At 35.5% G+C, this 27,322-nt stretch overlaps 1 protein-coding gene across 1 annotated transcript; it reads right to left on the bottom strand.

The window, feature by feature from the left end:
• Nucleotides 1-778: 778 nt before the first annotated feature.
• Nucleotides 779-5,405, bottom strand: LOC145642239 (receptor-like protein kinase FERONIA). Its single transcript, XM_081693349.1, has 4 exons — nt 4,702-5,405; nt 3,080-3,688; nt 2,402-2,850; nt 779-2,018 (listed from the first exon to the last, which is right to left on the bottom strand). The coding sequence occupies exons 1-4, from the start codon at nt 5,361-5,363 to the stop codon at nt 1,084-1,086; spliced, it is 2,655 nt and encodes an 884-aa protein (XP_081549475.1). The 5' UTR covers nt 5,364-5,405; the 3' UTR covers nt 779-1,083.
• Nucleotides 5,406-27,322: the final 21,917 nt, after the last annotated feature.

Genomic DNA, 27,322 nt, shown 5'->3' with positions numbered 1-27,322 from the left:
TTTTTATTTTAGGTTTTATTATATCTACCACTGCTCTATTGTTGTTAGTCTAATCGGTTGTATTAGTTTGGTTCAGCTGTTTTCTAGCATTACCAAAATTTTCATTAGCCTTGGTAATGTTAGAGTTTGCTGCTCTTTTGTTGTACTGAATATTTATAGCCCAAGGGGCTAGTAATATATTTCTCTTCGTTTTGTGTTAAAAAAAAACCTTGTTGTTGAAATTACAGAGTATTTGCAACGAATTTCGAACATCCATAGACCATAGTTATCCATAGAATGAGGGAAAGAGAGGGAAAACGTCATTGTAGGTCTAACTATGACGTCATCTCACAAAGTGGTGGGATTTTTAAAACTTTTGGAAAAAACTAAGTGGTAAAATTAAAAAAAAAAAAAAAAACTTGAGGTGATATTTTAAATTTTGACAAATAATAGATGGTGGTAATTATCAAATTTTCCAAAATTTTATTTTGCTGAATATTTTGGTTCTAATTTTTTTTACATTATGGATCTGACTTTTGCACAAAATAAGAGGAGATATTGAACGAAAATCAAAACATGATATTTAATTTCGAGGTCTAGATTCTGAATTTTTAATAATCATAGGAAAATTTGTTAGAAAAAACCTTTTAAAAGCATCATAATGTAAACCTATTTCCTTAATGACTCACTAATTTACTTAACTAGACTCTAATTTTTTCTTATTTCTTCTAATTAACCTCTACCCCACCGAATTATTAATTAGATTTAATAAAAAAAACCATCTTGACAAACACTCATATCATCCAAAAAAATATATGATATCATCTATACAAATAATCATCCAACAAATGTATCATATCATTTATACAATTAATAATATCATCCAACCAATTAATCATATCAAATAAACAGACGGATAATATATCATCCGAAGGGGAAAAAAATAGTGCTTGCCTCATCCAATAGTTTGTAGTTTGATTATGCAATGTTGACTACCTACAATTTAATTATGATAACGATATAAAGAGAACTACTTTGGGATGTATAAATGTATGTAGTTATAATAGGATTATTAGAACTAGTTTGGGATGAGATTATTATTTCCTATGAGGTGGTGATCAACTCAAAATCACTGGTAGTACGACGCATTCCATTGTCATTGTCAACATTAGGAATAATACTACTAGTAGTAATTTCATTGTTGTTTTCATCAGTTTCTTGAAGCTTCAATGCAAACTCCAGGTACCATACTACCTCTTCCATTGAGGGTCGTTCGCTCCCTTGATCACGCACACACATCTCAGCAATCTCTCCGAACTTCCTTAGACACACTGGTGCAATCTCGCCCCTTACATTAGGGTCAACAATTTCATGAAGGGTACCTTCTTCGTAGCATCTTTTTGCATACCTAGCCAAATTGACTTGTTCGTTTGGCAATAAGGGCATCATTGCAGGCCGAGCACATAGGACCTCGAATAGCACTACTCCAAATGAGTACACATCGGACTTTTCTGTGAGTTGCTTCAGCCGAATATACTCTGGATCTAGGTAACCAATGCTACCCTTTACTATTGTACTAACATATGTAGGAGCCCCTTCTTTCATAGAGGGGCCTACTTTGGATATGCCAAAGTCGGAGACTTTGGCTATCCAGTTCTTGTCTAGGAGGATGTTGGTGGACTTAACATCGCGGTGGATGATAACCCTCCCTGTACCCGTGTGTAGATAGTGTAAGCCTCGTGCTGCCCCGATGCAGGTCAAGAGTCGTTGCTTCCAAGACATGGGAGCATATATTGGGGTGTCCATTTTGTCATCGTGTCTATTAGAATATTTATGGTAGAGATGATCCTGAAGGGTTCCTAGAGGCATGTAGTCATAGACTAAAACCATTTCACCATTCTCGTCACAAAATCCGATCAATGACACCAAATGCACGTGTCTAAGTGTTGTTAGCATCACAATCTCCGTGTGGAACTCAAGAGCCCCTTGCTTAGATGATGGGTTTAGTCGCTTGATTGCGACCATGATTTCAGTTCCACCTGCAACAAGTATCGTTAATACAGTGCTAAGTAATTTGTACGCATGAATTTGATGATCAATTACTAATATATAAAGCTAAACTTTTAGTCATACCACGAGACAACAACACTTGACATTATAACTTTAATATTTTGACTGTATGTGGTGAAAAACAAATTTTAAATTTTTAGTTGGAGGTAAAATAAAACTTTTAAAAGTTTGGTGATATAAAACAATTTTGTGTTTTTTCTTGGTTGAAAAAGTCAAAAAAGCTTTTTAATTATTATACTACAAGGGCTCCTCTTGATAAACAATTTTGTATTAGATGTATGCAAATGAATTGTTAAAAAAAATAATAAAAAAAAATAGTATAATCATTAATCATATATACTGATGAACTTACCATTTATTGTAATGGATCCTTTGTATACCTTACCAAATCCACCCACGCCAATGACAAAATGATCATCAAAGTTGTTTGTTGCGACCATGATCTGCTGCAACGTGAAGCAGTGGCAAAGATGAGACGGTAATGAGGAGCCGCCGCTGCTGGTGGAGGAGAATCCGGAGCCATTAGATGGAAAGAGCCTCTTACAGTCATTTTGGCTTGATTCCCGCAACAACCAACAAAATGCCGATGCAATGACTAAGGCTATGAAAACAACGCTGCCTAGCACACCAACCAGAATTTCAACTAAGTGATTAGAGTTTGTACCACCTCTTGGTGGTAACGAATTTGGCTTATTGGGCCTATTTGGATCGTCGGGGAGAACAGGATTTGGCCCAGCAAGATTCCCATTTGGTTGACTCATCTTGAAAATTTCCAATCCATTTAATATCACATCATGATACCTAAAGGCAATTATTTAAGACTAACCCGTCAAAATAAAAATAATAAAAAATGACTAAAGATAATTGGTTGATTTAGAGATTTTAAGATTACTCTTATAAATTAATGTTGCCACACCGTGTGGCTAGCCACATACAAGACTTACCCATCACTTAAACTTATCTTAGATATTATTTTTTAGAAAATATTATCAGATTAAAATTTGAAAAAAAATTGAATAAACAAACTTACGTGAGATAACTTCCAATATCTGGACGAAGAGTAATTGATAGACTAGCTTTGCTTGAACCCTCATATATGGAAGTCACATAGTCCTTACACACCGGAGTCGACCGCGAATTGTTACCCAAGTGGAAGGGGTCAACCTCATTATCAGCCTGCTCATTATTTACCAAAACTTCAAACTCTCTTTGACGTCTATTTGTAACACTAGGATCAATCTCACAAAAATGGAGCCTAATCAGGTAGTCAAACCCAGAATCCACAGAAAATGCCCATGTAATATTGTTCTTCAACTTAAAGATGTTATTGTGAGGACCCATGACCCTGGCTGTCCAGTACACGAGGTTGGGTGCAGTGTATTTGGGCACTATTGTGTAAGAGATGTCCGTTATCAGGGTTCTGTTTGGGTTAGGGATCGCACCTTTGAAATTCCCGCCGATGTAGTTATCGTCGTTATACCATGTCCGTGACATTCCGCCGGAGTCCATTTCCGAAATCACGTCACTGCCACCAACATTTAGTCGTCTCACTGTCTCTAAGGCTGTTGGCCTTAAGATTGAGAATGGTATTTGACTGCCCACGTTAGTCTTTGCTGGGACACAGCCTATCGGTGGAGACCTATGTAAAAATATAATCACTTAGATTAATTTTATTAGGTTATGTAAATAAATATTTCAATCATCCGTTCTCAATTAGTTTCAACGCATTTTTAGTTTTTACGTTTGTCAATGTATAGTTTCGACCAATTATATCTCTAAATTCCAAAAATGTAAAAACCTAGCTAGGTACTATGAAGATTTAAATTGGGATAGACTTTATGTATATGATTATATTTTGCTCCACATATACATAAACAAAGAGGTCAAATAGAATAATATACGAGTAAATATTGTAAATTTCCAAACATTGCAAAGCATGTATAAAGGGAAGTTGAAGGTACTTATAGATTATACAAGTACTCGTATTTATTTGATTCATTAAAGGCATGTTCACATTTACTTAATTTCAGTTCAGTTCAGCTCAGCTCCAATTAGTTCAGCTCATAATTTCCCTCTATCATAATATATTCATTTTAGTTTTGCTCCAATCAGTTCAGTTCAGCTCAGTTCACTTCAAATCTAATTAGTTCAGTTCAGCCCAATTTAGTAAATATGAACAAGCCTTAATTTAGTTGCGAGGGAATTTTTTTTTTTTTTTAACTACTTTATTTGTAAAAAATTTAGTTATTTGAAATATAATCATCAAAGGGATTGCATTACCAAACATACAAATATATTTGAAGTGTCCATTACTCGAAGACATAAATGTGTATATATACATTGACAAAGTATTTCCTTTGTTTTTTTAGTTTATCCTTTTGTTTATTATGGTTATCAATGTACAAGTTCACCCATTATTATTTTCAATCATCAATAATTAGAAATTTAATTAATAAGTTGACATTTTGAAAACATATATAAAAACAATTTATACAAATTCACATTTCACTATATTTATCAAAATTCTAAATTAAATTAAAGTAGAATTTATGAATAGTGTCAACATTTAAAACATGTCAACTACCAAAGAATGAACAAAGATACGGAGTGTTATTTTAATTTTAATCTACTAGAGTCTGAAACTTTGTATACCTGTTGGAAGATGATGTTTCATCAGAAGATTGGGGGTTGAAATAATCGTAGAGGTTGTCTGGCACCGCGATGATCTCAATGCCATTGACAAAGGCCAAAGAGCCCGTCAATGTGGGTGAAAAGGTAAGGTTGAGCCGCGAGGAGGTAGCCATAACAAGGAACTCTTTCACAACAATAGGATAAGGAATAGAGTTCTTGAAGAATTGTTGGTGAAGATAAGCGCTAAAGTTATCTAAAAGGGTGAAGGAACCATTGCCTCCGTCGGCCTTTAGAGTTAGAAAGAAGTTATCAACGGAGGTATTGTCGTAGGTGGCAGAAGTATAGAAGTAAAGGCGCACGATTTTAGGGCCGGGTGAGACGGGGAAGGAGTAAGTGAAAGGTGAATGGAAAATGCGAGCTCCGCTACAAGGGGGTTTGCCTGAATAGGATGGATCCTCATTATTGGTGACGTGGGCTACTTTCGTGTTGTCTTTGTAGGATGTCGAAGGCGCGAAAGTTGGGTTTTCATCGGTGTACCATGTTTGGTTATCGGCGGAGGTTGTGGTGGGTGCTCCGCAGTTGATGAGGTAATTGTTAGTCTTGCAACTGCTTGGTGTGATTAGTAGGGCTGTTAGTGTAACAAGGCTAATAATGTAGGAGAAGGATTGCAATAAGTTTAGCATTTTTTTAATTATTATTTTGTGTACTGATTGTGGATAGTTTCATCTTAAGTTATGTACATTGGCACATTGCTGATATTATACTCCGTAGTAGACTGGCAGCATTAGTCGTCGTTAAGTGATTTTTAAGCTGTTCTAATTTATGACTTCAATTTTCATCCTAAGATAAGTATTCTAATCAATATCATTGGTCCTTGGCTTTCGTGAGATTGGGTGCACCAAATGTCCCATTCATACGGCTGTACCGCAGCACCGATGACCACATAAAAAGTAAAATGATTTTTTTAGGCACATAGAAAATAAAATGTTATACACGTATTCAGATAAAATGACTAATTAAAAGAAAGTTTTTAATGAAACTACTCTATTACTGTACCATCAAAGTTAATAAATATGCATGTTCACTCAGTAAGGTTTTTGTCTTATTATTTTTATTTTTAAGAAAAGTTTTTGTCTTAATTATTTTCAATCCTTCAACAAATTCCACTTGTAGTCTTGTACAATATTGTATTTTATTTAAACTAGCTTCCTACACTTTTTAGCCTGGCTGTTAATTCGGATGAAATACTACAAGAGGGGGGGGGGGTGAATTGTAGTATGTTCCTAGTGCCTACTTTTCGCGGAATATAAAACTGATTGCTGTTAGGAACTTAGACAATGCAAAGCGGATTTTACGAGGAAACCATCTAGGGCCCAACTGGAAGTAAAACCTCGACCCTACCTTAGGGATTTCAAACACAAACCATTTCACTATAATAGGGCAAACACCAAGTTACAACCTATTAGACACGGACCTTTATTTCACAAGTTCCTCACTGGACTTGCTACTTGATAAGACCCTAACCTACCCAATCTAAGTACCACACTTAGATTCACTCGTACCACCAAAGTACTACACGTACTGCCAAAGCACTAAATACTTGTACCACCTAAGTACAAGACTCACAGCTTCACCTAGAAGCTTACACATTGCACTCTTACAATTATAACGAGAATCCTCATGAACTCTCACACCCCAATACATAAAACACTCAAAACCCTTTTTCCCAATTACAAGCTCTTAAAGAATAACTCTAAATACATACCAATGAATAAAGAGATAAAACTAATATGTTGGACACTCGAGATTTGTCTGGAACTTACTGGACGAACTGTAACTGGAACCTGACTGGAACTTCGACCTGGAGGTTTGACTTAGCTTCGTGGTGAAGGATGAAACCATTAAGCACGACCACTAAGCTTCATCAGCCTCAACTTTAAATGAAACATATGAGCATATTTATAGTACACCCAAATTATTCTTTTCATAAAAGATAAGTTTTATTAAAAGATAGAAATAAAAAATATTTTCCAAAAATAAGTTTTCCAAAAATATATCTTTTGTTAAGAATATATTCTATCAATAATAATGAGATATATTTACCATAAAATCAGATTTTATCTAAATCTTATATTTTTCAAATATACTAATATATCTTTTAACAAAAGATATACTTACCATATCTTTTTACAAAAGATATACTTGCCATATCTTTTTATAAAACATAAACTTACCATATCTTTTTACAAAAGATATATTTACTATATCTTTCAACAAAAGATGTACTTGCCATAAAATTAGATTTTATTTAAAACTTATTTTACTGAAAATATTTTCCAAAAATAACTTATCTTTTTCCAAAAGGGATTTATTAGAAAATAAATATTTTTATTCTGTAAAACCAAATCCCTAAAAGATATGCACGTATTAGGTAAATATTTATATCATTAAATTCGAGCTGCGACCTTTAACGACGTGCAGACCTAAGTTCCGATTAGGTTCTGGAACTCTGACAGTCTCTGAGTTCCTGACAAGTCAGTAACTCTAATTTCATTGACTATCATGAGTTCACCTTGGTTCTTTAGACTTGTTCCAGACTGACTTTTATGTCCAACATACTTACATGAATCCTAGAGCGACATACTTCGATTTCTCCGTCTTCATGTTGTTTCTTTGAAACACTTGTTCTGGAATCTTGTAATATTGATGTATTCTATATCTCGGGGCAAGTTCTTGTTAGGGAACTTAGATAGTTCTTGTTAGAGAACTAAGTTCCTGTTAGGGAACTCTTCATGTACCTGTTAGGGAACATGGAACTCTTCATGTACCTGTTAGGGAACATGCTCCGGCTTTCGTGGGAAAGCCTGCCGAAAGTTCCTTCTGGATCTTGTTAGAGAATACCTTCAGGTTCCTTCGTGGTTTGGTTCTCATGGGAGAACCTGCTTTAGATTCATTCATTCTCTCTTGTTCCTCTTGAAGTCTTCTATGTTCCAACCCATTGACTTCACCTAAGTCAGTTCCTGTCTTCACATAAACACTTAAGAGAAACATTAGATTGAAGTTTGTTTGTCATAAACAAACTTCAAGTGAGAGAACTAATTAAACTTAAAGCTTATGTAAATACTCCTACACATATACAACTCATGTATGCATAGTGTACTTACCTTATGAAGCTAACATATGCAAACACCTATTTACATAGTTACCTTCATGGTTCTTTAGCCATCATCATGTTTATCAACCATAACACTCATCATTGTTCTTGTTTCTCTATTGTTTATCATATATTGCTCAGGTTCCTTATATATATATATATATATGTGACTGCTCAGGTTCCTTGTATCCTGTTCCAAGTATAACTTGTTCTTTCTATGCACAACTTAACAAACACATTAGATAGATAATCATCATTAGTTTACAATCATCAAAACCTAATTACTCAACACTGGCGAATCAAATGTGGCGAAGCTTGTTGCCTTTATTACTAAATAAAAGACCATATTATTTGTTTTTTTTTTAATAGCAAAAATATTTCATTAATTAAAAGTCATACGACATTTACAGTAGAGATTCGACGTTGACAAATACATAAGATATTGAATCAAATAGAATTTTCCTTCATAAAAACTACGATGTCGAGTAGATCTTGCACTGCGGAGCATCTCCCGCTTATATCGCTGAAAATTACAGCCTTGTTGGAGAGACAATCTAACGATCCTTTGTAGCCGTGAGGATGATTTCCTTCTGATTCATCTGTTTGTATTCGAAAACTTGATAACTTTTTCACCAACGAAATAATTTCACGACAATCCATTAGATCTGCTACCATGGATTCAAAACTAAGAAATTTCTCCCTTGAAAAAGAGGAGACAAACCTTGTCTTTCGAATGAGGTCGAAAAACCCTTGTCTTTCGAAGGAGATCGGAAACCCTTTCTTTCGAGGGAGAAAAGTTCCTCCCAAAAGGAGGAAGTATTATTATAAACCTAAAAAAACAATAAAGAAACAATGATTGGGGCTTTCCACCGATTAAAATCGATGAAAGCCCCTTCAAAATTCAACAATGGAGGCGAGGGTTTTGGAGAGAGAAAGGAGGAAAAAAAAAGGAGGATATCCGTAATTTTTATTTTTAACATATAACATATATATATATATATATATATATATATATATATATATATATATATATATATATATATATATATATATATATATATATATATATATATATATATATATAACGGGGAGTTTTTTCCTGAGTTTTTAGAGAGCCACGTAGGATCTAATTTTTTCAGCGCGCCATGTAGGATTATAAATCTTAGTAGTAGCCAATTAAATAAGAGATTATTAATTTCTTTTAGAATTAAATAATTTAAATTCCATGTAAGAAAAATTGGCGAATGAGATTTTTAAGTTTAATTAATTAAATATTATATATTATCTTTTAATATTAGGAATTTTATCTAAATATATAACAAATTTTAGGCTCATAAATACAAAAAAAAACATTATTTTAAAAAAATCAAACAAACCGTGCATCGCACGGGCTTCATTTAGTATGATCGACAATGGACCATAAAGGCCAATTGCTAACCACAACACCTTATTTAATTTATTGACCTTACAATGCTTATCCAAACAACCAACTTTTTTTATTTGAAAAATTTGTTATTATTAATCTCAATTTGGGCCATTTACTTTTATTAATTCCAACTATGATTTATTTCTTAATAATCTGAACTTTGGAGGTTATATACTTTTATTAGGCCCTATAGGTTACCAAATATGTAACAGCAGGTCACTTGCTAATACATGTCAGCCTTCAATATAATTGTTTTTTTTTTTAAACAAATAATTTTAGAAATAAATGAAAAAATAATAGTAAAATAAAACCACCACCAGTTCTCCCTTCTTCCACTGGGAAACACTCCCACCTCCCTTCCTTTTGCCGGAAAACGCCCCACCCCCTCCCTGGAAAAATGCCGACAACCCTGCCTGTTGGAAGTTCTTGATATAAAAAAAAAACAAGAGTGTTGGGGAAAAGCAAAGTCCCACATTGATTGGGGAGTGAGGTGTTTCCTTGTTTTTATATTGTAGTGCTTTATCACTACTTAGTTGAGTGAGTTGGAGGTGTGTGTTACTCCACACACACACGCGCGCGCGCGCCGAGCCGGGCTGGGCCGGGTCGGCTAGGGCTCGGGCCTCGGGACTTGGGGAATGCGATGCGTGGGCGTGGGTCCTTGTTATCTTTTTGGAGAAATTTTATTTCCCTTTCTTTGCTAAACAGAATATTTCTTTTTGTCTGTTGGGATTATTCTTTTCTGACTGTTGGGATTACGGAATTAATTCAATCATTAATTCCTTGATTGTAGCTGACTGATTAATTCCTTGTTTCTTGCCTCGGTTGTTGACTGACTAAATTAATCTGGTCATTTTCTTGGCCAGATTCTTCCCACCTTTTATGCTTCCCATTTTTCCTCTTCAGCCTATAAATACTCAGTGGTTTTCTCAGTCTAAACACACAACACAATCAGTCTTCTCTCTTCTCTAAAATTATCAAAACACATGTTCTCCTCGTTCTGTTTTCTGGGCAAGTATTCTAAGTTCCAGTCGGGTTTGTGAGTGCACATAAACTCCGGCGCCGTGCTTATCCTGGAGGGCGACCGCAACTGTCTACTGCACCGGGAGGTAGCGCGGAATCGTCTTTTAGGTCAGTGGTTCTCCACGACGCGGCTATTGTCAGTTTGGTTCACGCATCAAGAGATAAGTTAATTCTGTTTTATTGCTTATTAGTATAACAATCTAAAAGACGAATATGTCTAAGTTAGAACCTCTTGATGGAAAGAATTATAAACGTTGGGATGTTAGGATGCGTTTTTATTTGGAGCAAATTAATGTTGCATATGTTCTTGATGATATTGTTGAACCTGATGATAAGGATAATTTGTCTGAAAGTGATGTTAAGTTTGCTAAGGATGATAGAACCTGTAAGGGCATGTTGTTGCATTATATGTCGAATAGTCTGTTGGATATTTATATGGGTTTTTATCATGCTAAGGATATTTGGGATGCTTTAGAGAAAAAATATGGAACTGATGATGCTGGTACTAAACGTTATTGTGTTAGTAAGTGGTTAAGTTTTCAAGTTGTTGATGATAAGCCTATTATTGATCAGATTCATGCTTATGAGAGTGTTTGTATTAATATGGCTGCTGAAGGTCTGTCTATTTGTGATACTACCCTTGCTATTGTTCTGATTGAGAAACTCCCTCCCTCTTGGAAGGATTTTTGTAACCAACTCATGCACAAAAAGAAAGACCTAACCTTAGAGGAACTTGCTGCCCACTTCAAAATCGAGGAGGAAAACCATATCAAAGACAAAACCCCTTCTGTTTTTCCTTCCTCTTCTTCTGCCAAAGCCAACCTTGTTGAACCCAAATCAAACAACCAGTCCAAAGCCAAAAACAGTAACCTTAAGCCTAATGGGAAAATTCAGAAGTACAAGTTTAAGGGAATCTGTTATGAGTGTGGTTTGACTGGTCACAGAGCTAAAGATTGTAGGGTCAAGAAGAAGAATGGGGAAAGTCAAGCAAATCTTATTGAGGATTATGATGTTATTGTTGCTGTTGTTTTAGAAGCTAACTTTACAGGTAATGCTGCTGAGTGGATTGTTGACACTGGAGCTACCAGGCACATCTGCGCCAACAAGGACATGTTCACTACCTATGACAAGGTTGAAGGTGAAAATGTCTTCATGGGCAACTCAACTTCTGCTTCTATCCAAGGCAAAGGGAAGATCGCTCTCACTCTCACTTCTGGATAATTGCTTACTCTCACTAATGTTTTGCATGTTCCAGAAATGCGCAGGAATTTAATTTCTGGCAGTTTGCTCATGAAAGCTGGACTGAAGCTCTCCTTTGATTATGATAGATTAGTTCTTACTCGCAACGGGGAATTTGTGGGGAAGGGCTTTTGTAATGGGGGGCTTTTTACTCTTGATGTTAAAGTTGACACTATGAATAAGAATGCTAGTACTTCTTCTGCTTATATTGCTGAGTCTATTGATTTATGGCATGCTAGATTAGGTCACGTTAATATTGATTCTGTTAAAAGGCTTAAACACTTAAATTTGATTCCAAGTTTTTCTAACACTGATTTTTCGAAATGTCAAGTTTGTGTTGAAGCCAAATTCACTAAGATGCCATTTAAATCAGTAGATAGACAGACTGAAGTACTAGAACTTGTTCATAGTGACTTAGGTGATTTTAATAATCACGAAAGTAGAGGGGGTAAAAAGTATTATATTACTTTTGTTGATGATTGTTCACGTTTTTGCATGGTTTATCTTCTCAGGTCTAAGGACGAAGCTGAGGAAATGTTCCTCAAATATAAAGCTGAGGTAGAAAACCAGTTGGACAAAAAGATCAAGAGGGTTAGGAGTGATAGGGGTGGTGAGTACAACCCTGACACTCTTAAGGCATTTTGTGAGCAACTTGGCATTGTTCATGAGACGACGGCTCCCTATTCACCCGAACAAAACGGTATAGCTGAAAGGAAAAATAGAACTTTAAAGAATATGATGAATTCTATGCTTATTAGTTCTGGGCTTCCTAATAACATGTGGGGGGAGGCTATTCTTTCTGCTTGTCATGTTTTGAACAGGGTTCCTCACAAGAAGCTTGACAAGACTCCATACGAAATATGGAAGGGTCGAGTGCCAAACCTGAAATACTTGAAAGTGTGGGGGTGCCTAGCAAAAGTAGGCATACCTAGTTTCAAGAGGGATAAAATTGGTCCCAAAACTGTTGATGCTATTTTTATTGGCTATGCTTATCAAAGTGCAGCTTATCGTTTCTTTGTTAAAGGTGCTAACAACTCTTATGCAGGTGGTCATATCATTGAAGCAAGAGATGCTGGGTTCTTTGAGAACATTTTTCCTTTGAAAATGTCTCCTTCTAATGATAGTGAATTGCATGCTAGTAGTTCTATTAGTTTACCTATTGCTAATGCTCCTATTACTAACGATGATTCTGTTTTGGAGCCAAGGAGAAGCAAAAGGGCAAGAAAGGAAAACAGTTTTGGTCCTGATTTTATTACTTCCTGTTTATCTGAATCTTCCTTAATTGATGATGATTTTGTGCATTTTTTTGTTTTGGAAGATGATCCAAGAACCTATGATGAGGCAATGAGGTCAGTTGATGCTGTTTTTTGGAAAGAAGCAATTGATAGTGAGTTACAATCAATTCTCAATAATAACACTTGGGAATTGGTTGAACTTCCTAGAGGTTGTAAGCCCATTACTTGTAAATGGATCTTTCGGAAAAAGTTAAAGGCCGATGGATCCATAGACAAGTATAAAGGCAAGGATAGTGATAAGGGGTTTTACTCAAAAGTTTGGCATTGATTATTTTGATACTTACTCCCCTGTTACTAAAATTGCAACCATTAGGACTTTAATTGCTCTTGCTTGCATTTTTGATCTTGTTGTTCATCAAATGGATGTTAAAACTACATTTTTGAATGGTGACTTGGATGAGGAGATTTACATGGTCCAACCTGAAGGGTTCGTTGTTCCAGGACAAGAGGAAAAGGTTTGTAAGTTAGTCAAGTCATTGTATGGGCTTAAGCAAGCTCCAAAGCAATGGCATGAAAAATTCGATAAGACTATGACTGGTAATGGTTTTCATGTTAATGAAGGTGACTCTTGTGTTTATTTTAAGCATGATAGTCATGGTTGTGTATTTATTTGTCTTTATGTGGATGATATGTTGATTTTTGGGACTAACTTGGATCGTGTAAAAGAGACAAAACAGTTTTTGAGTTCGAATTTTGAAATGAAAGACATGGGTGAGGCAGATGTGATTTTGGGAGTTAAAATCAAAAGGACTCCAAATGACATCTGTCTTAATCAGTCACACTATGTTGAAAAACTTCTTAAAAAGTTTGACTCATTTAATGTCGATCTAGTTAAGACTCCCTATGACCCAAGTTTCCACCTAAAGAAAAATAATGGTAATCTAGTTAATCAGTCTGAATATGCTAGAATTATTGGTAGTGTTATGTTTCTTATGAACTACACTAGACCTGACATTGCTTATTCTGTTAGTAGGTTGAGCAGGTACACTCATAATCCAAGCAGTGATCATTGGATTGCTCTAAGGAGGTTGCTTAGGTACCTTAAGGGTACTATGGATTGGTGTTTGCACTACTCCAAATTTCCTGGAGTTTTGGAGGGTTTTTGTGATGCCAACTGGGTATCCGATAATGATGAAGTTAACTCCACTAGTGGCTATGTCTTCACCCTTGGGGGTGGAGCCGTATCCTGGAAATCTTGTAAGCAATCTTGTACTGCTATGTCTACTATGGAATCTGAGTTTATTGCTCTTGAATTGGCAGGTCATGAGGCAGAATGGTTGAGGAACATGCTTGCAGATATTCCAATGTGGGGGAAGCCAGCTCCTTCAGTTGCACTTCATTGTGATTCGCAAGCTGCTATTGCTGTTGCACACAACCATGCCTATAATGGGAAGAAGAGACACATCCGTCTGAGGCATAAAGCAGTCAGAAATTTGTTGTGTGAAGGGGTGATATCACTGGACTATGTTAAGTCCGAAAAGAATATTGCGGATCCATTAACTAAAGGCCTATGTAAAAAACTAGTTTTGGAAACATCGGAAGAGATGGGGCTAAAGCCCGTTGTATGAATTGTGAAATAATGAACTCCTACTCACTATGAGTTCAAAGGGGAACATTATGTAATAATTCGGAAGCACATTTTTATTTTATTTGTCCATCTCTAGATGTTTGTTTTGTGCTTAGCTACATATGAGAAGGAGGTTGAGCATACGGCTCTTAATTAACCCATATCCATATTTTTGGAGGTGTGTTGTAGCTCACACTTGATGGAGTTCACCTACTTAGGTGTGGAAGTGTGGCCGCTTCCTATGAGTATTTCGTGGGCTTATACTCTAGAGCACCTATGAGCATCCAGGCTGGACGTATGGCCAGTATAATGCGTCACCTTTATTCGCGGAATTTCAGAATATTATACATGTTCAATTGTGTGGCTCAAAGTGACGGGTCCCTAACTCCCTATTGAGTTCAAGACGAAGGTCACTTGGTAGGTGAGGGATCATAGCTTGATGTCCACTATGTGTTAATTCAAGTCGCGAGACATTGACACTTATGCAATTGTTTTGTTTTGCCCAGAATTTATTTTTCCTTTCTCTCCTTTTTCATATCTTCGAACCTGTGGGGGATTGTTGGAAGTTCTTGATATAAAAAAAAAACAAGAGTGTTGGGGAAAAACAAAGTCCCACATTGATTGGGGAGTGAGGTGTTTCCTTGTTTTTATATTGTAGTGCTTTATCACTACTTAGTTGAGTGAGTTGGAGGTGTGTGTTACTCCACACACACGCGCGCGCGCGCGTGCCGAGCCGGGCCGGGTCGGGCTCGGACTCGGGCCTCGGGCCTTGGGACTTGGGGTCTTGGGCTTATCCTGGAGGGCGACCGCAACTGTCTACTGCACCGGGAGGTAGCGCGGAATCGTCTTTTAGGTCAGTGGTTCTCCACGACGCGGCTATTGTCAGTTTGGTTCACGCATCAAGAGATAAGTTAATTCTGTTTTATTGCTTATTAGTATAACACTGTCTACCCTCAAAAGTCGCAAACCTATCAATTTACAACAGGAATGCATCAGACCACCGCAACAACCACCTTTCCTCTCACGCAAATAACAACAACAAACTTCCGGCAACCGCAACAACAACATAATCAATTCCACCAAGCTCAAACCTCCACAAATTTCGCGTATCAACCACCAACTAGAACACCAAAACAAAATGCAATTAGCAATTTGCTACCCAATTTCATCAATTCGAACCGCCAATTTCAGAAAGGGTAAGGAATTGACGGAGCGTGGGTGCTGGGGAAGAGGCGAGGGTAGCGGAGGGGTGGGTTATGGGCTGGTTTTGGGTTGTGTTGGTGGTTTGATGAAGGCAGATGCTGGTGTTGGTGGGTTGAGGGGGGTTGAATGCTCAAGTGTTGATACCGGATTTATAGTGGGAAGGAAGGGGAAAGGGTTGGGTGGGGTCGCCGGCGGCTGGGTCGTCAGCTAGTGGTGAGGGCTGGTACGACTAGGCCATCAGACGACGGTGGGGCTGGTGTGACTATGCTGGCTGGGATTCCGGGAAGGGGAGTGGTTTCAGCTTTTTTTTATTATTTAAGGTTCGTTTGGCATCGTTGTGGTTTTCTGTTTTTTGGTTTTCAAACTTTTATGATATATGTCATATAATAAAACAAAAATTAGACAAACACATTAAAATCATGATAATATTGAAAACTGACAACAGAAAAGTGAAAGTACCTTTTTCTTATTTTTGGTTTTTTGTTTTTAAAAAAAAAAACAGAAAAAAAAACAGAAAACAAAAAACTGAAAACAAAAAACAATGCCAAACAAGCTCTTAATTTTTACTTTTTAAATTTTACTTTTTATTTTTTGGACCATTAAATGTGACATGTGGAAATTTAAAAAAAAAAAAAAAAATCACCTTAAGTCACCGGTTATTTAGACCTGTTAAAAGAAAACGACCCTAAAAGTTGGGATTATTTAGGAATAAGCAATAGTTGGGATTATTTAGGAATAAGCAATAGTTGGGATTAATAAAAGTAAATGGCTTAAAGTTGGGATTAATATTATCAAATTTTCCTTTTTATTTATCATCTTATTTATAGTGCGATCATAGTATGTATGTAACACCCCGTATAAAATAGAAGGCGAGACGTTAGTGGAAATAACGTCGAAACGGAATGTCACTCTAAGGGTTACTAAAAACTAAACAAAATAAATAAATTACTGAAATTAAAATAATAAAGAGAGAAAGAAATCCCAAATGATCAAAGAAAACTTTCAATGAGGCAGAACAACCTCGAATTTGACTATCTCAATAATAATAATGAAAATAATAATTTAAATCACAATACAGAAAATATATATAAAGTTCATAAGTACCGAAATGCAACATAAAAGACGAAATGTGAAATTAGTAATATTATTCATTTATAATAATGTGAAATCGGTAATATTATTCATTTATAATGACCTAATTAAAAAAAGGACATTATAATGAGTTTTATAAATAAAATAATTGAAGAATACTTTATAAACAATACCATTTTGATAAACGGCTTGACGGAATCACCCAATACAGCTTTATTTATCGATATTGATACAATTCCACGTAAAACGTTTTTAAAACTCCAAAATCATTTTATACCTATTAGATTAGTATTTCAGTCAAGGAATCACCCATGATAACCCGTATCAATCACAATAGGTTAATATATTAAAATTACATATAATTTAGTAACACTTCCTAAATTGATGCTTAATCTTAAGGAATCACCCTTTAAGACTAATATCAATTCAAACAAGTCAAATATAGTTGAAATGATTAAAATAAAACCTTTTAAATAATAATTTTCAATCGTTTCGGTAAAATATTATAATAAGGGTTTCAAAAGCTTGAGATTACCCTTAAATCAATAACAATCATAATAAATTAGCATCTTAATTTAGAAATTGATATTTAAATTAGAAATTAGACTTTATAGGTTGAAATAAACATAAAATAATGGTTCGAAAATACGGGGTGTTACAATGTAGGATTAGTACTTGTATTATACGAGAGAGGTAAACACCACGAGGAAGAGTGTTGGTGGCAGAAGTGTAGAAGTAAAGGCGCACGAATTTAGAGCCGGGTGAGACGGGGAAGGAGTAAGTGAAAGGTGAATGGAAATACAAGCTCCGCTACAAGTAGGTTTGCCTGAATGCATGGAATGGATCCTCATTGGTGACGTGGGCCATTTTCGTGGCGTCTTTGTAAGTTGTCAAAGGCGCGAAGGTTGAGTCCTCATCGGTGTACCATGTTTGGTCATCGGCGGTGGCGGCGGCGGTGGTGGGTACTCCGCATTTGATGAGGTAACTTTTAGTCTTGCAACTGCTTGGTGTGATTAGTTGGGCTATTAGTGTAACAAGGCAGATAATGTAGGAGAAAGATTGCAATAAGTATATATATATATATATATATATATATATATATATATATATATATATATATATATATTTTTTTCTTTTTGTGTACTGATTTAAAAGATTGTAACTAGTGTGTAGCCCGGGCATTGCACCGAGTTACCAACTTTTAAATATATATATATATATATATATATAATGACATAATGCTGGTAAAAAAAAAAAAGATTTAACATTGTCTTAATTTTGTTGAATCTATTCGTTTTTATTAATTTTTCTCTACGTTATATAATATATATTTTTTTTTATCCTTTTATGTGTTTACTTAAACATGTATTAATTTATGTGTGTATAAATGACATGAGTTACTATTGGCTAAGATGGTAAGAATTTGTGTATAAATGACATTAGGTCACATGTTCGAATCTTGTGGGATGTTTTTTTTTTTTTTTCAATAGTGATATGAAATCATTGGTACAATGCTAGTGATGACGTGACGTTTGTGTGTAGATCTACGTGGAACATAAACGTTTTTAGGAACGTTTTTTAATATATAATAAGTATAGATTAGAAATAAGTCTAGCATTTTTTTCTGTACTGATTGTTGATAATTATTTCCTCTGTTCTTTTTTACTTGACCTGTTTCTTTTATCACTCTTGCCAATGCAAAACTTTAACAATCAATAACTTAAATTCTCCATAAGTAAAAATTATAAAAGATATATATTATGATAGTACTTATTGAAACGAATCCAAAAATATCATACATAAATGTATTTTTGCTTACATATTATTCACAAGAGACGGTCAAAGGAGGGGTGATGAATATTGTAAAAGTCAAAGCGGGTCAAGTAATAAAGAACGGAGGAAGTATATCTTAAGTTATGTAAAAGCTGATATAGGTAAGCCTTCACATTATACTTCGTAGTTGAGTAGCACTAGCAGCATTAGTCATCGTCGTTATACGATATTTTAAGTTGTTCTATACTTTCATTGGTCATTGGCTTCCATGAGATGGGGCACCAATGTCCCATCTCCACGGCTCCACCTACAACCAGTCAACCACTCAACCACAAGAAAAGTATAATTTTTTCTTTAGGCAAATGGAAAAGTAAAATGCTATACAGTATCTAGGTACATGGCTATTTGTAAGAAAGCTTTATTTTGAATGAAATTACTTTGCTATTGAAGTCAATAAGTGACGGGATTGGGTAGGAATTAATGAAGAAAAAGCTAACAAGCATGTACAATTCCTAATTTGAACAAATAAATTTATAAGCGGTAAATCCGTAAAACTCCGGAATTATTAAAAAAGAGTAAAACACTCAAAACTATTATTATGATAATTGAAAAACATATTTATAATGACAACAAAATTTAAATAGTCCAAACAAAACCCTAATACAAAAATTAGGCAAAAAAAAAAAATTGAAAATTAAGCAATTTGACTTCGAGAGCCCGACAAGTAGAAATCATCGATAATCAATCAATCATCAATCAATAATATATACTTAAAGACACACCAAATGACACTTGTCATTTTATGGTGTGTCCTTAGTTAGTTTTAGTTTTTTTTTTTTTTTTTTTTTTTTTTTTTTTTTTTTTTTTTTTTTTTTTTAATAAAATTCAATTAAAGAAACAAAATTTATTTACAAAAATAATTCTCTAATCTTATACGATATAATTACTTAAAATAAAAAAAAAATTGACATATATTTTACACGAATTATTATATAGTATAAAAAATTTCTTAACATATTTTTACTTCGTTTTATATCTAACATATCTTATGTAATCCTTTATTTTGATCAAAATTTGTCAACTATATTTTTAGATTTTAAAATTTTTTTTTTTATAGAAACCAATTATAATGATAGTTTAATAATTGTTATTAAAAATTACTGTGCATGACACGAGAACTAACCTAGTAATTAGTAAAAATCAACTCAAGCCTTCCAACACTAGACTTATTCGTCGACACTGGACTCAACGGCCTTACTTAGTTATTTGGCTAGGTCCCAAAGTTTGTTGTATGAATACCATATTACCGTACAAAAAGGTAAGACTCTCAACTTGAATTACCCTCAAATACTCTCCAGAAATGCCATCCTACGTGGCACCAAATCTAGTGTACAGTACAGTGAGGGTTATGGGATTGAATTACCCTCAGACTCTCAGAGCCTAAGCAAGAACTTGACTTGGCGATTCGACGTCAATCCCGGGTTTGATAATATGGTAAGGCTTCATGTCTGTGAGATGGTTTTAAGGGTCGACCGACCTCAAGAAAGGGTGTTTGATGTGTCCATAAATAATGTAACCACGGATACCGTTGATGTTTAGAAAGGGTTCCAATGTTTCGGGATTATGTTGTTAGCTTATACGGTCAAAGTCGTAATTCTTCTCAGTCAGTCTAAGTTTTATCTATCATTAATCTCAATATTTCAAGCTCTATCTATCATTGACGTTCCTAAAAACATATGCAAGTATGTGTCATGTAGAACTCCCCCAGTCCATTTCATATATATTACGTACTTGAAAGCTTTTAAAATAACGTTTGAACATGAGACCAATAAGAGGTAAAGTTGGTTTCTTACCATCTAATATTCTAAGTTACTATTGGCTTGGCTCATCAGTCATCACTAATTATATTTGGAACATGCACATATATTGTAAACTTTTTTTTTCTTCCCCAAAACTTATTATGCTACTCAATATTCACTAATTTTCATTAGGTATCGAATTTGAGATTTAAATAATCACTCAAACAATTTAAAATATAAAAACAAGACTTAAATCAATTACAATATCAAACTAAAAATCTAGGGCAACGTACGGGCCACACACTAATAATGTACAATAAATCACCCCTTCCAACATAATACTTATAATACTTTGTTTTTAATATCCCTTAATAATATATAAACATAATAAGGTGGAATAATTTCAGTGGCGAATTCGTTTTTATTTATTTATATTTTGTTTAGAGATACTAGCTAATTTAATTCTATTAGAATCTAATGCAATTTTGCTGGTTATTACTATTATTAGCAGCTCAGCAGTAGAGATGTCAAAATCACACATGATCCGAAACTGATCAGAAAAATATTTGATTCAGATTTCGATTAGCGTAAACATAATAATTTGTCATAATTCAACTTTAAAAATTAACCCGGCTTTATCAGACCCGATCCGAACATCCGAATTGACATTTCTATTCAGCCGCCTAGATCTCTTTTTTATCCTAGAGTTCATGGGTTTAATTTATAAGTAAAGAATGATGTTGTAATTATTAATTAATAGATCACTTTCTAAACTTAAACTCGTGAGTAATATTGCAATTTATTTTTAACATGTGCATATTTGATTAATTACTTGTAGTTTGTATTTTAAAATTTAACTATGATTTTACAGTATTATATTTGTTTAGTTACTTTACAACCATAAGAAATTTTTTTGATCTATGACCCGCATTTTGGTTTGTTTGTACTATATTTAGGCCCTATTCTTTTGAGCTTCTGGGCAAAGCAGGGCTAGGCTTTCACACACTGAGGAGCAGAGCATACCAGAGCAGGACAGGGCATAGCAGATTGTTGAAGTGTATCACCACATGTAAGTGTCTCACATTGGTTGAGGAAGAGAGACTTAAACACTTTATAAGGCTAAGGGGCTACTCCTCCTATTGCCATATGGTTTTGGGATGGAACCTTCTTAGACTTGTGAACTTTCTCTTGGTTCGCGGGTGCGGCCCAGGCCCGCGATTAACACAGATTTGGCCTTAGTGCTTGTAGTTTTGCTCATACATATTATCAAAGTTGTTTAGAAAATTATGCAGTTTATTGAACATACTAATAGTCTAATAGCACTATTTGTTCATATAAAAAAGTACTCTAAATAGACCCCGCATTACAATTTGTTAAAATTTCAGGTCACGGGTAGGGTGATGAGAATTTTGAGATCTGCATAGAAGCAGTCAAGTAGGTGATGAATGCCCCTAACTTGTTCACATTGAAGATACCTTTCCTGATGTCGTGGGCCTCAGTCCCAAAACCCAAAGTAAATAACTTTATGAAACTAGCAATTATTGCAGCCGACAAATGAAGAGAAGGCAACGTGATTTACAGTTGGCAGCCACATCATAATATTTCTCAGCTCACTAATTAATGAGTATTGTACTCCATAGTCCAGATTACCCCAACCATATCTTGAAACAGATTTATAAAAACCATACATTAGTCAGAGGTATATACCATTATCAGGCAAGGAGTAAAAATTACGAAAATTCAAAATTGTCCCTGCTCTAGTAGAAAGATGAAGATAAAAAACAATGGCAATAGATATGGAGGAAGAAGAGCTAATGTTTCCGATATTTTTCATCTTCGTCTTCTCCTTGTTCTTCTGCTGATTAGCTCCCAAGCTTATCCTGCTAGTGCTGTTGCCCCTTTGGGTTACAACGTTTTTAATCCAAAGAAGTCTGTGGTTCCAGCAGCATCCGATGGCTCATATGCTGGCAATAGCCAACTTCTTGCAGCTAGCCATCGTCGGTCATGCCAAGTATACAAACGTTGTGGCCCAATGCCGTCCAGTATTTAGCAATTGCCGTGGTTTCAATGCTTGTACGTACTATGTATGTCTGTATCTATGCTAGCTTGTGCTTGTATTGGTATCCATGTATCCATTTAATAATGTCTACAGCTATTAGTATTATCGCTGCCTAGAATTTTTATTACTAGCGTTGGATAACATATATTGTATTAATATTACTATACCAAAGTTTAATTGAAGTTATTATTCAGTGAATCTCATCATTTTCTTCTTTAGCATTTTTTGTACTGTAGAAAAGAACATTATATTATATATTCCCAAAAGTGTGGATGTTGCTTGGGTAATTGAAGTTATATTCAGTGAATCTCATTTTCAAAATGTTTAACATCAATCAAAGCATATACTCCACGTTTCCTCACATGAGACTCTGTTGGACTTGAAGTGCGGTTGCAGCTTGGGCCTCTTCAAGTCCAGCACGAAATACACTCCACTTCGAAAGGAGGGGTGCATGGGATTTCATCAATAAGTCTTTGTGACACCAATTAAGCTTAGATACCACAAGTTCATGAACCCATCAGTGCTTGCGCGGTCAGTTGCAACTCTGTCCTAACCTTCAAAAAAAACTTTATGGACTTGTAATATGTAACCTTAATTGTAGTTATGTAGTTGTTTTACCAAGACTGGCATTTGGGGAATTAAACTATACAATGTTTTCCTCGTATGACTATATGAGATTATAATTAAATTTAGAGGGATGACTTTTGAATAGCCACAATAAAAATAACTCAAACGCGGATCTGGGCCGCACCCGCAAACTAAGAGAGAGAGTCCACTTCACAAGTCCAAGGAGGTTCCATTCCAAAACCATATGGCAATAGGAGGAGTAACCCCTTAGCCTTATAAAGTGTTTAACTCTCTCTTATTCAACCATTGTGGGACACTTACATGTGGTGACACTTGAGAGGTTTATTCTTCAACAATAACGTTAGTTAATTGTTATTGACTAATAAATTATGTATCGTATTACATTAAAAATCATATAAACCATTCTTATCTCCAACCATTCTTTTTATATTCTTGGTGGTTGACATGGTTGTATTTTCGGTTGTTGGTGTTTGTGGAAGTAGTAGAAGTAATCTCAGTGGAGGTAAATTTAATTGATTACATATGAAATCTTCAACTAGGATTACCCTCGTCAAATTTAAACCCCATAAATATTTTCCGTAGTAATAATTCACCTTTCTCTTTCTCTCAAATCAGCCTAACCACCCCCTTATTTCATGTAAACCATGCCACCACAAGTCCACAGCACAATCTATCATGCCCACCCCAACGGGTAGATATTACATCTGATTATTAGTTAAAATAAATTAGCTTTACATGTGATTACTTTTAATAATAAAAGTGAAACAGCCATTAAAAAAAAATTGTATATATAATGGTGGAGTGTTAGGCCCGGTTAGGTAAAATGTAGGTGTAAATTTGGCTATTAGTTGTAGTAGTAGTTGTTAGTTGTAAATTAAACAAATTATTATCTTCACCAAAAAAAAAAAAAAAAAAAAAAAAGTCAAACTAGTCAAAGTTGCATAAAAACCACTCATAAGTTACTATCTATTTGTGTCGTACTTGTAAAATGACCTTTGTAATTCATAAATTCTTTCGGATTTATATTTAAAAATATAGTGTTATTTGTTCTAAAATTTAAGATAAGTCTCATGAATAGTGTTTGGACGATTATACCTACTAAAATACGGAGTATTTATTTATTCGCCCTCATTAATATTGTTTTTTTAACTCTTAAAACAATGCGAATATTTATATCCCTAAATATAGTTGCTTACATTTCCTCCATTAATTTTGTTTTAAACAACTAAATCTATTAACTATTACTAAAACAGAAGTTGTTGACATCACTATTGCCCACGTGTCCCTTTCTCAATAAAAATTTACCCGCCTAAATACAATGATGATGTCATTTTTTTTTTGTTGGGAAAACTATCATGTTTAACATTTTTAAAATTTAATTACTAGAAGCTTTTACATTACAACTAAAATCTATCAATTTATCGTATGAAATTAAAACAATTTTAAATAGCACACTGATAGAATATATGATTAATATTCTTGTTATTCTGTTATCGTAGGATATATTTTGTAGATATTTTGTATTTATCTCTTGAGATTTCCTAACAAGATTAGAACACATACTTGTAACCCTATATATATTGATTAATGGAATACACTCCAATCTGAGGAGTTTACAGTATCTAACATGGTATCACAGCTTTAGATTACGATCTAGCTTCCGCAAAATTAATTTTTTTTTTTTAAGCCGTCATCTTTGTCCTCTTTCCGCGAAACTTTCTTCATTAGTGCACCTGCAAGTATTCTTCCACCACCATTAATTGATTTGTTTATCAATTAATTCCTTTTCTCAATTCTTTTCTTTTGTTTTAGTTTTGGTGCGCCTAACTTCTTGCTGCCACTAATACCATGGGCAAAGATGACGATACACCCTCATCCTCTTCTTCTAATTATCACCCTGCTTTAGGTGTTAATAACATCAAGAATGTTATTCCTCTTATTCTTGATCGAGAAAACGTCCAATATTCCAATTGGATTGAATTATTTGAGTGTCACACACACGCGTACAATGTTCTTGATCATATTGACCCTAAAACACCTAAACCGACGGATATATCGGATGAGATGTGGAAACGACTTGACTCTATTGTCAAGAACTGGATTTATGGCACAATCTCTAAGGATTTGCTTGAAATAGTTATAGAAAAAGGAGCTACGGCTCAACAGATTTGGGACAAACTCAAGGCAATTTTTCAAGACAATAAAACTACTAGGGATGTTTATCTTGAGAACCAGTTCAATCAATTGCATCTGTCAAAATTCCCGGACATCTCTGCGTATTGTAGGGAATTGAAGAACTTGAAGGACCAATTGTCTAATATTGATCAACCCGTATCGGAGCAAAAACTCGTGATTTGACTAGTTTCAGGACTAGTGAATACAGACTTTGATACAGTTGCTGCAATGATACAATAGACCTCTCCCCTGCCCTCCTTTGAGACAGCAAGGTCTCGTTTACTTCTTGAGGAGTCGCGGCGTGCCAATGATTCATCTTCTCAAGCATCTTCTTTCGTGGCACAATCAAGTAACACCGGTTCAACTGCCCCTCAACAGCAACAGGCGGCGTCGGCCGGAGGACAGGTGGAAACTCCGGAGGCCGGGGTCGTGGTCGCGGCCGAGGTCGTGGCAAGGGTCGTGGCAGAGGGTCACCATAACAACAGCAACAATCTCAGCAGCAACAAAACGCTCCGCAATGGGGTGCACCTCCTTAATGGAACGACCCATCAAATCAGGCCCAACAAGCTCCTCTCCAATGGGGGCAGGCTCCTTACCCATACCCTCAGCAGTGGGCTGGGCCACGCCCTGCTCAACAGCCACGACCCCAGCAGGCCTATGTCTCTGGGCCACCTCAGCAATCTCAACCCGGTTTCTCTTATTCAAGCTCGGAGTATGGTCCGACCATGACACCGACGGAGCTAGGAAATGCTTTTGCAACAATGGGATTTAAAAATTACGTTCCATCTTGGTACATGGATTCCGGAGCCACTTCCCACATGACAAACAATGCCGGTAATCTCTTACCCCTTTTTAATTTAAGCACATCTAATTATATTCAAGTGGGTAACGGTCAACGCATTCCAATTACGGGTTATGGTCATTCTACTGTTGCTAATAAATCTCTTTCCTTACGTGATGTTTATTTAGCTCCCCAAATTATCAAAAATCTAATTTCTGTTAGAAAATTTACTTCTGATAATTCTGTGTCAATAGAGTTTGATCCTAATGGTTTTTCTGTGAAGGATCTTCGAACGGGGAATCTAATAACCAGATGCAATAGTACCGGGGACCTATATCCTGTGACCACCACACCGTCAGCTTGTCTAGCCACCTCTTTCACAGCTTTGTCTCCAACCACATGGCACAACCGCTTAGGACATCTTGGATCACCCACTTTTAATTTTCTTAGGAGTAAAAATTTGATTGATTGTAATAAGGAGCTCGACTCCACTTCTTGCATAGGTTGTCAATTAGGAAAACATACTCGTTTGCCGTTTTATAATTCCAATAGCACTACTTATTCTGCTTTTGATATTATTCATGCCGATTTGTGGACTTCTCCTATTCGTAGTGACAAAGGTCATAAATATTATTTAGTGCTTTTGGATGATTATACTCATTATGTGTGGACTATTCCTCTTGTGTACAAGTCTCAAGCCTTTCAAACCTTTCTCAACTTTCGACAATATGTTTTAACTCAATTTGAACGTCCTATAAAATCCTTTCAAAGTGATCATGGTCGAGAATTTTATAACGACCCGTTCAAATTATTTTGTGTCAAAAATGGATTGGTTTTTCGCTTCTCTTGTCCACACACATCCTCTCAAAATGGCAAAGCCGAACGCATGATTCGAACACTTAACAATGTTAAGCGTACTCTATTGTTTCATGCTTCCCTTCCTCCGTCGTTTTGGCATCATGCCTTGGAAACAACCACTTATCTCTACCAAAACTCTCAATCACATTACTCTGGCTCAAGCTTTATTTGGGGTTGTTCCGTCCTATAGTCATCTTAGAGTTTTTGGGTGTCTTTGCTTCCCAAAAATATTGGCCACCATGCCTCACAAGCTTGCACCTTGCTCCACTCCTTGTGTCGTCTTAGGCTACCCTTCCGACCATAGGGGATATAGGTGTTTGGATATCAACACAAATAAAATCATAATTTCTCGCCATGTCACTTTTGATGAAAGTACCTTTCCTTTAAAAAATATCACCAATTTTAAATCGAATGATTATGACTTTTTAGCCTTTGATGATCCTTCACCATTATTGCAACATCATTATCTACAAACCCAAATGCGTCAAAATGGGCAGCCCACACCTCAGGGGCATACAAATGGGCCGCGAACCTTGCTGCCACAAAGCAGCCCATCTGGCACTGGAAATCCAGCGGGCCAGACAGAAGCCCAGCTGGACAGCCCCCCTCACCC

The sequence above is a fragment of the Chenopodium album genome, chromosome 8, assembly GCF_948465745.1.
Source record: "Chenopodium album chromosome 8, dcCheAlbu1.1, whole genome shotgun sequence".
NCBI lineage: Eukaryota > Viridiplantae > Streptophyta > Magnoliopsida > Caryophyllales > Amaranthaceae > Chenopodium > Chenopodium album.
The sequence above is the reverse complement of the archived record's forward strand: the minus strand, read 5'-3'. Positions and strand labels throughout refer to the sequence as shown.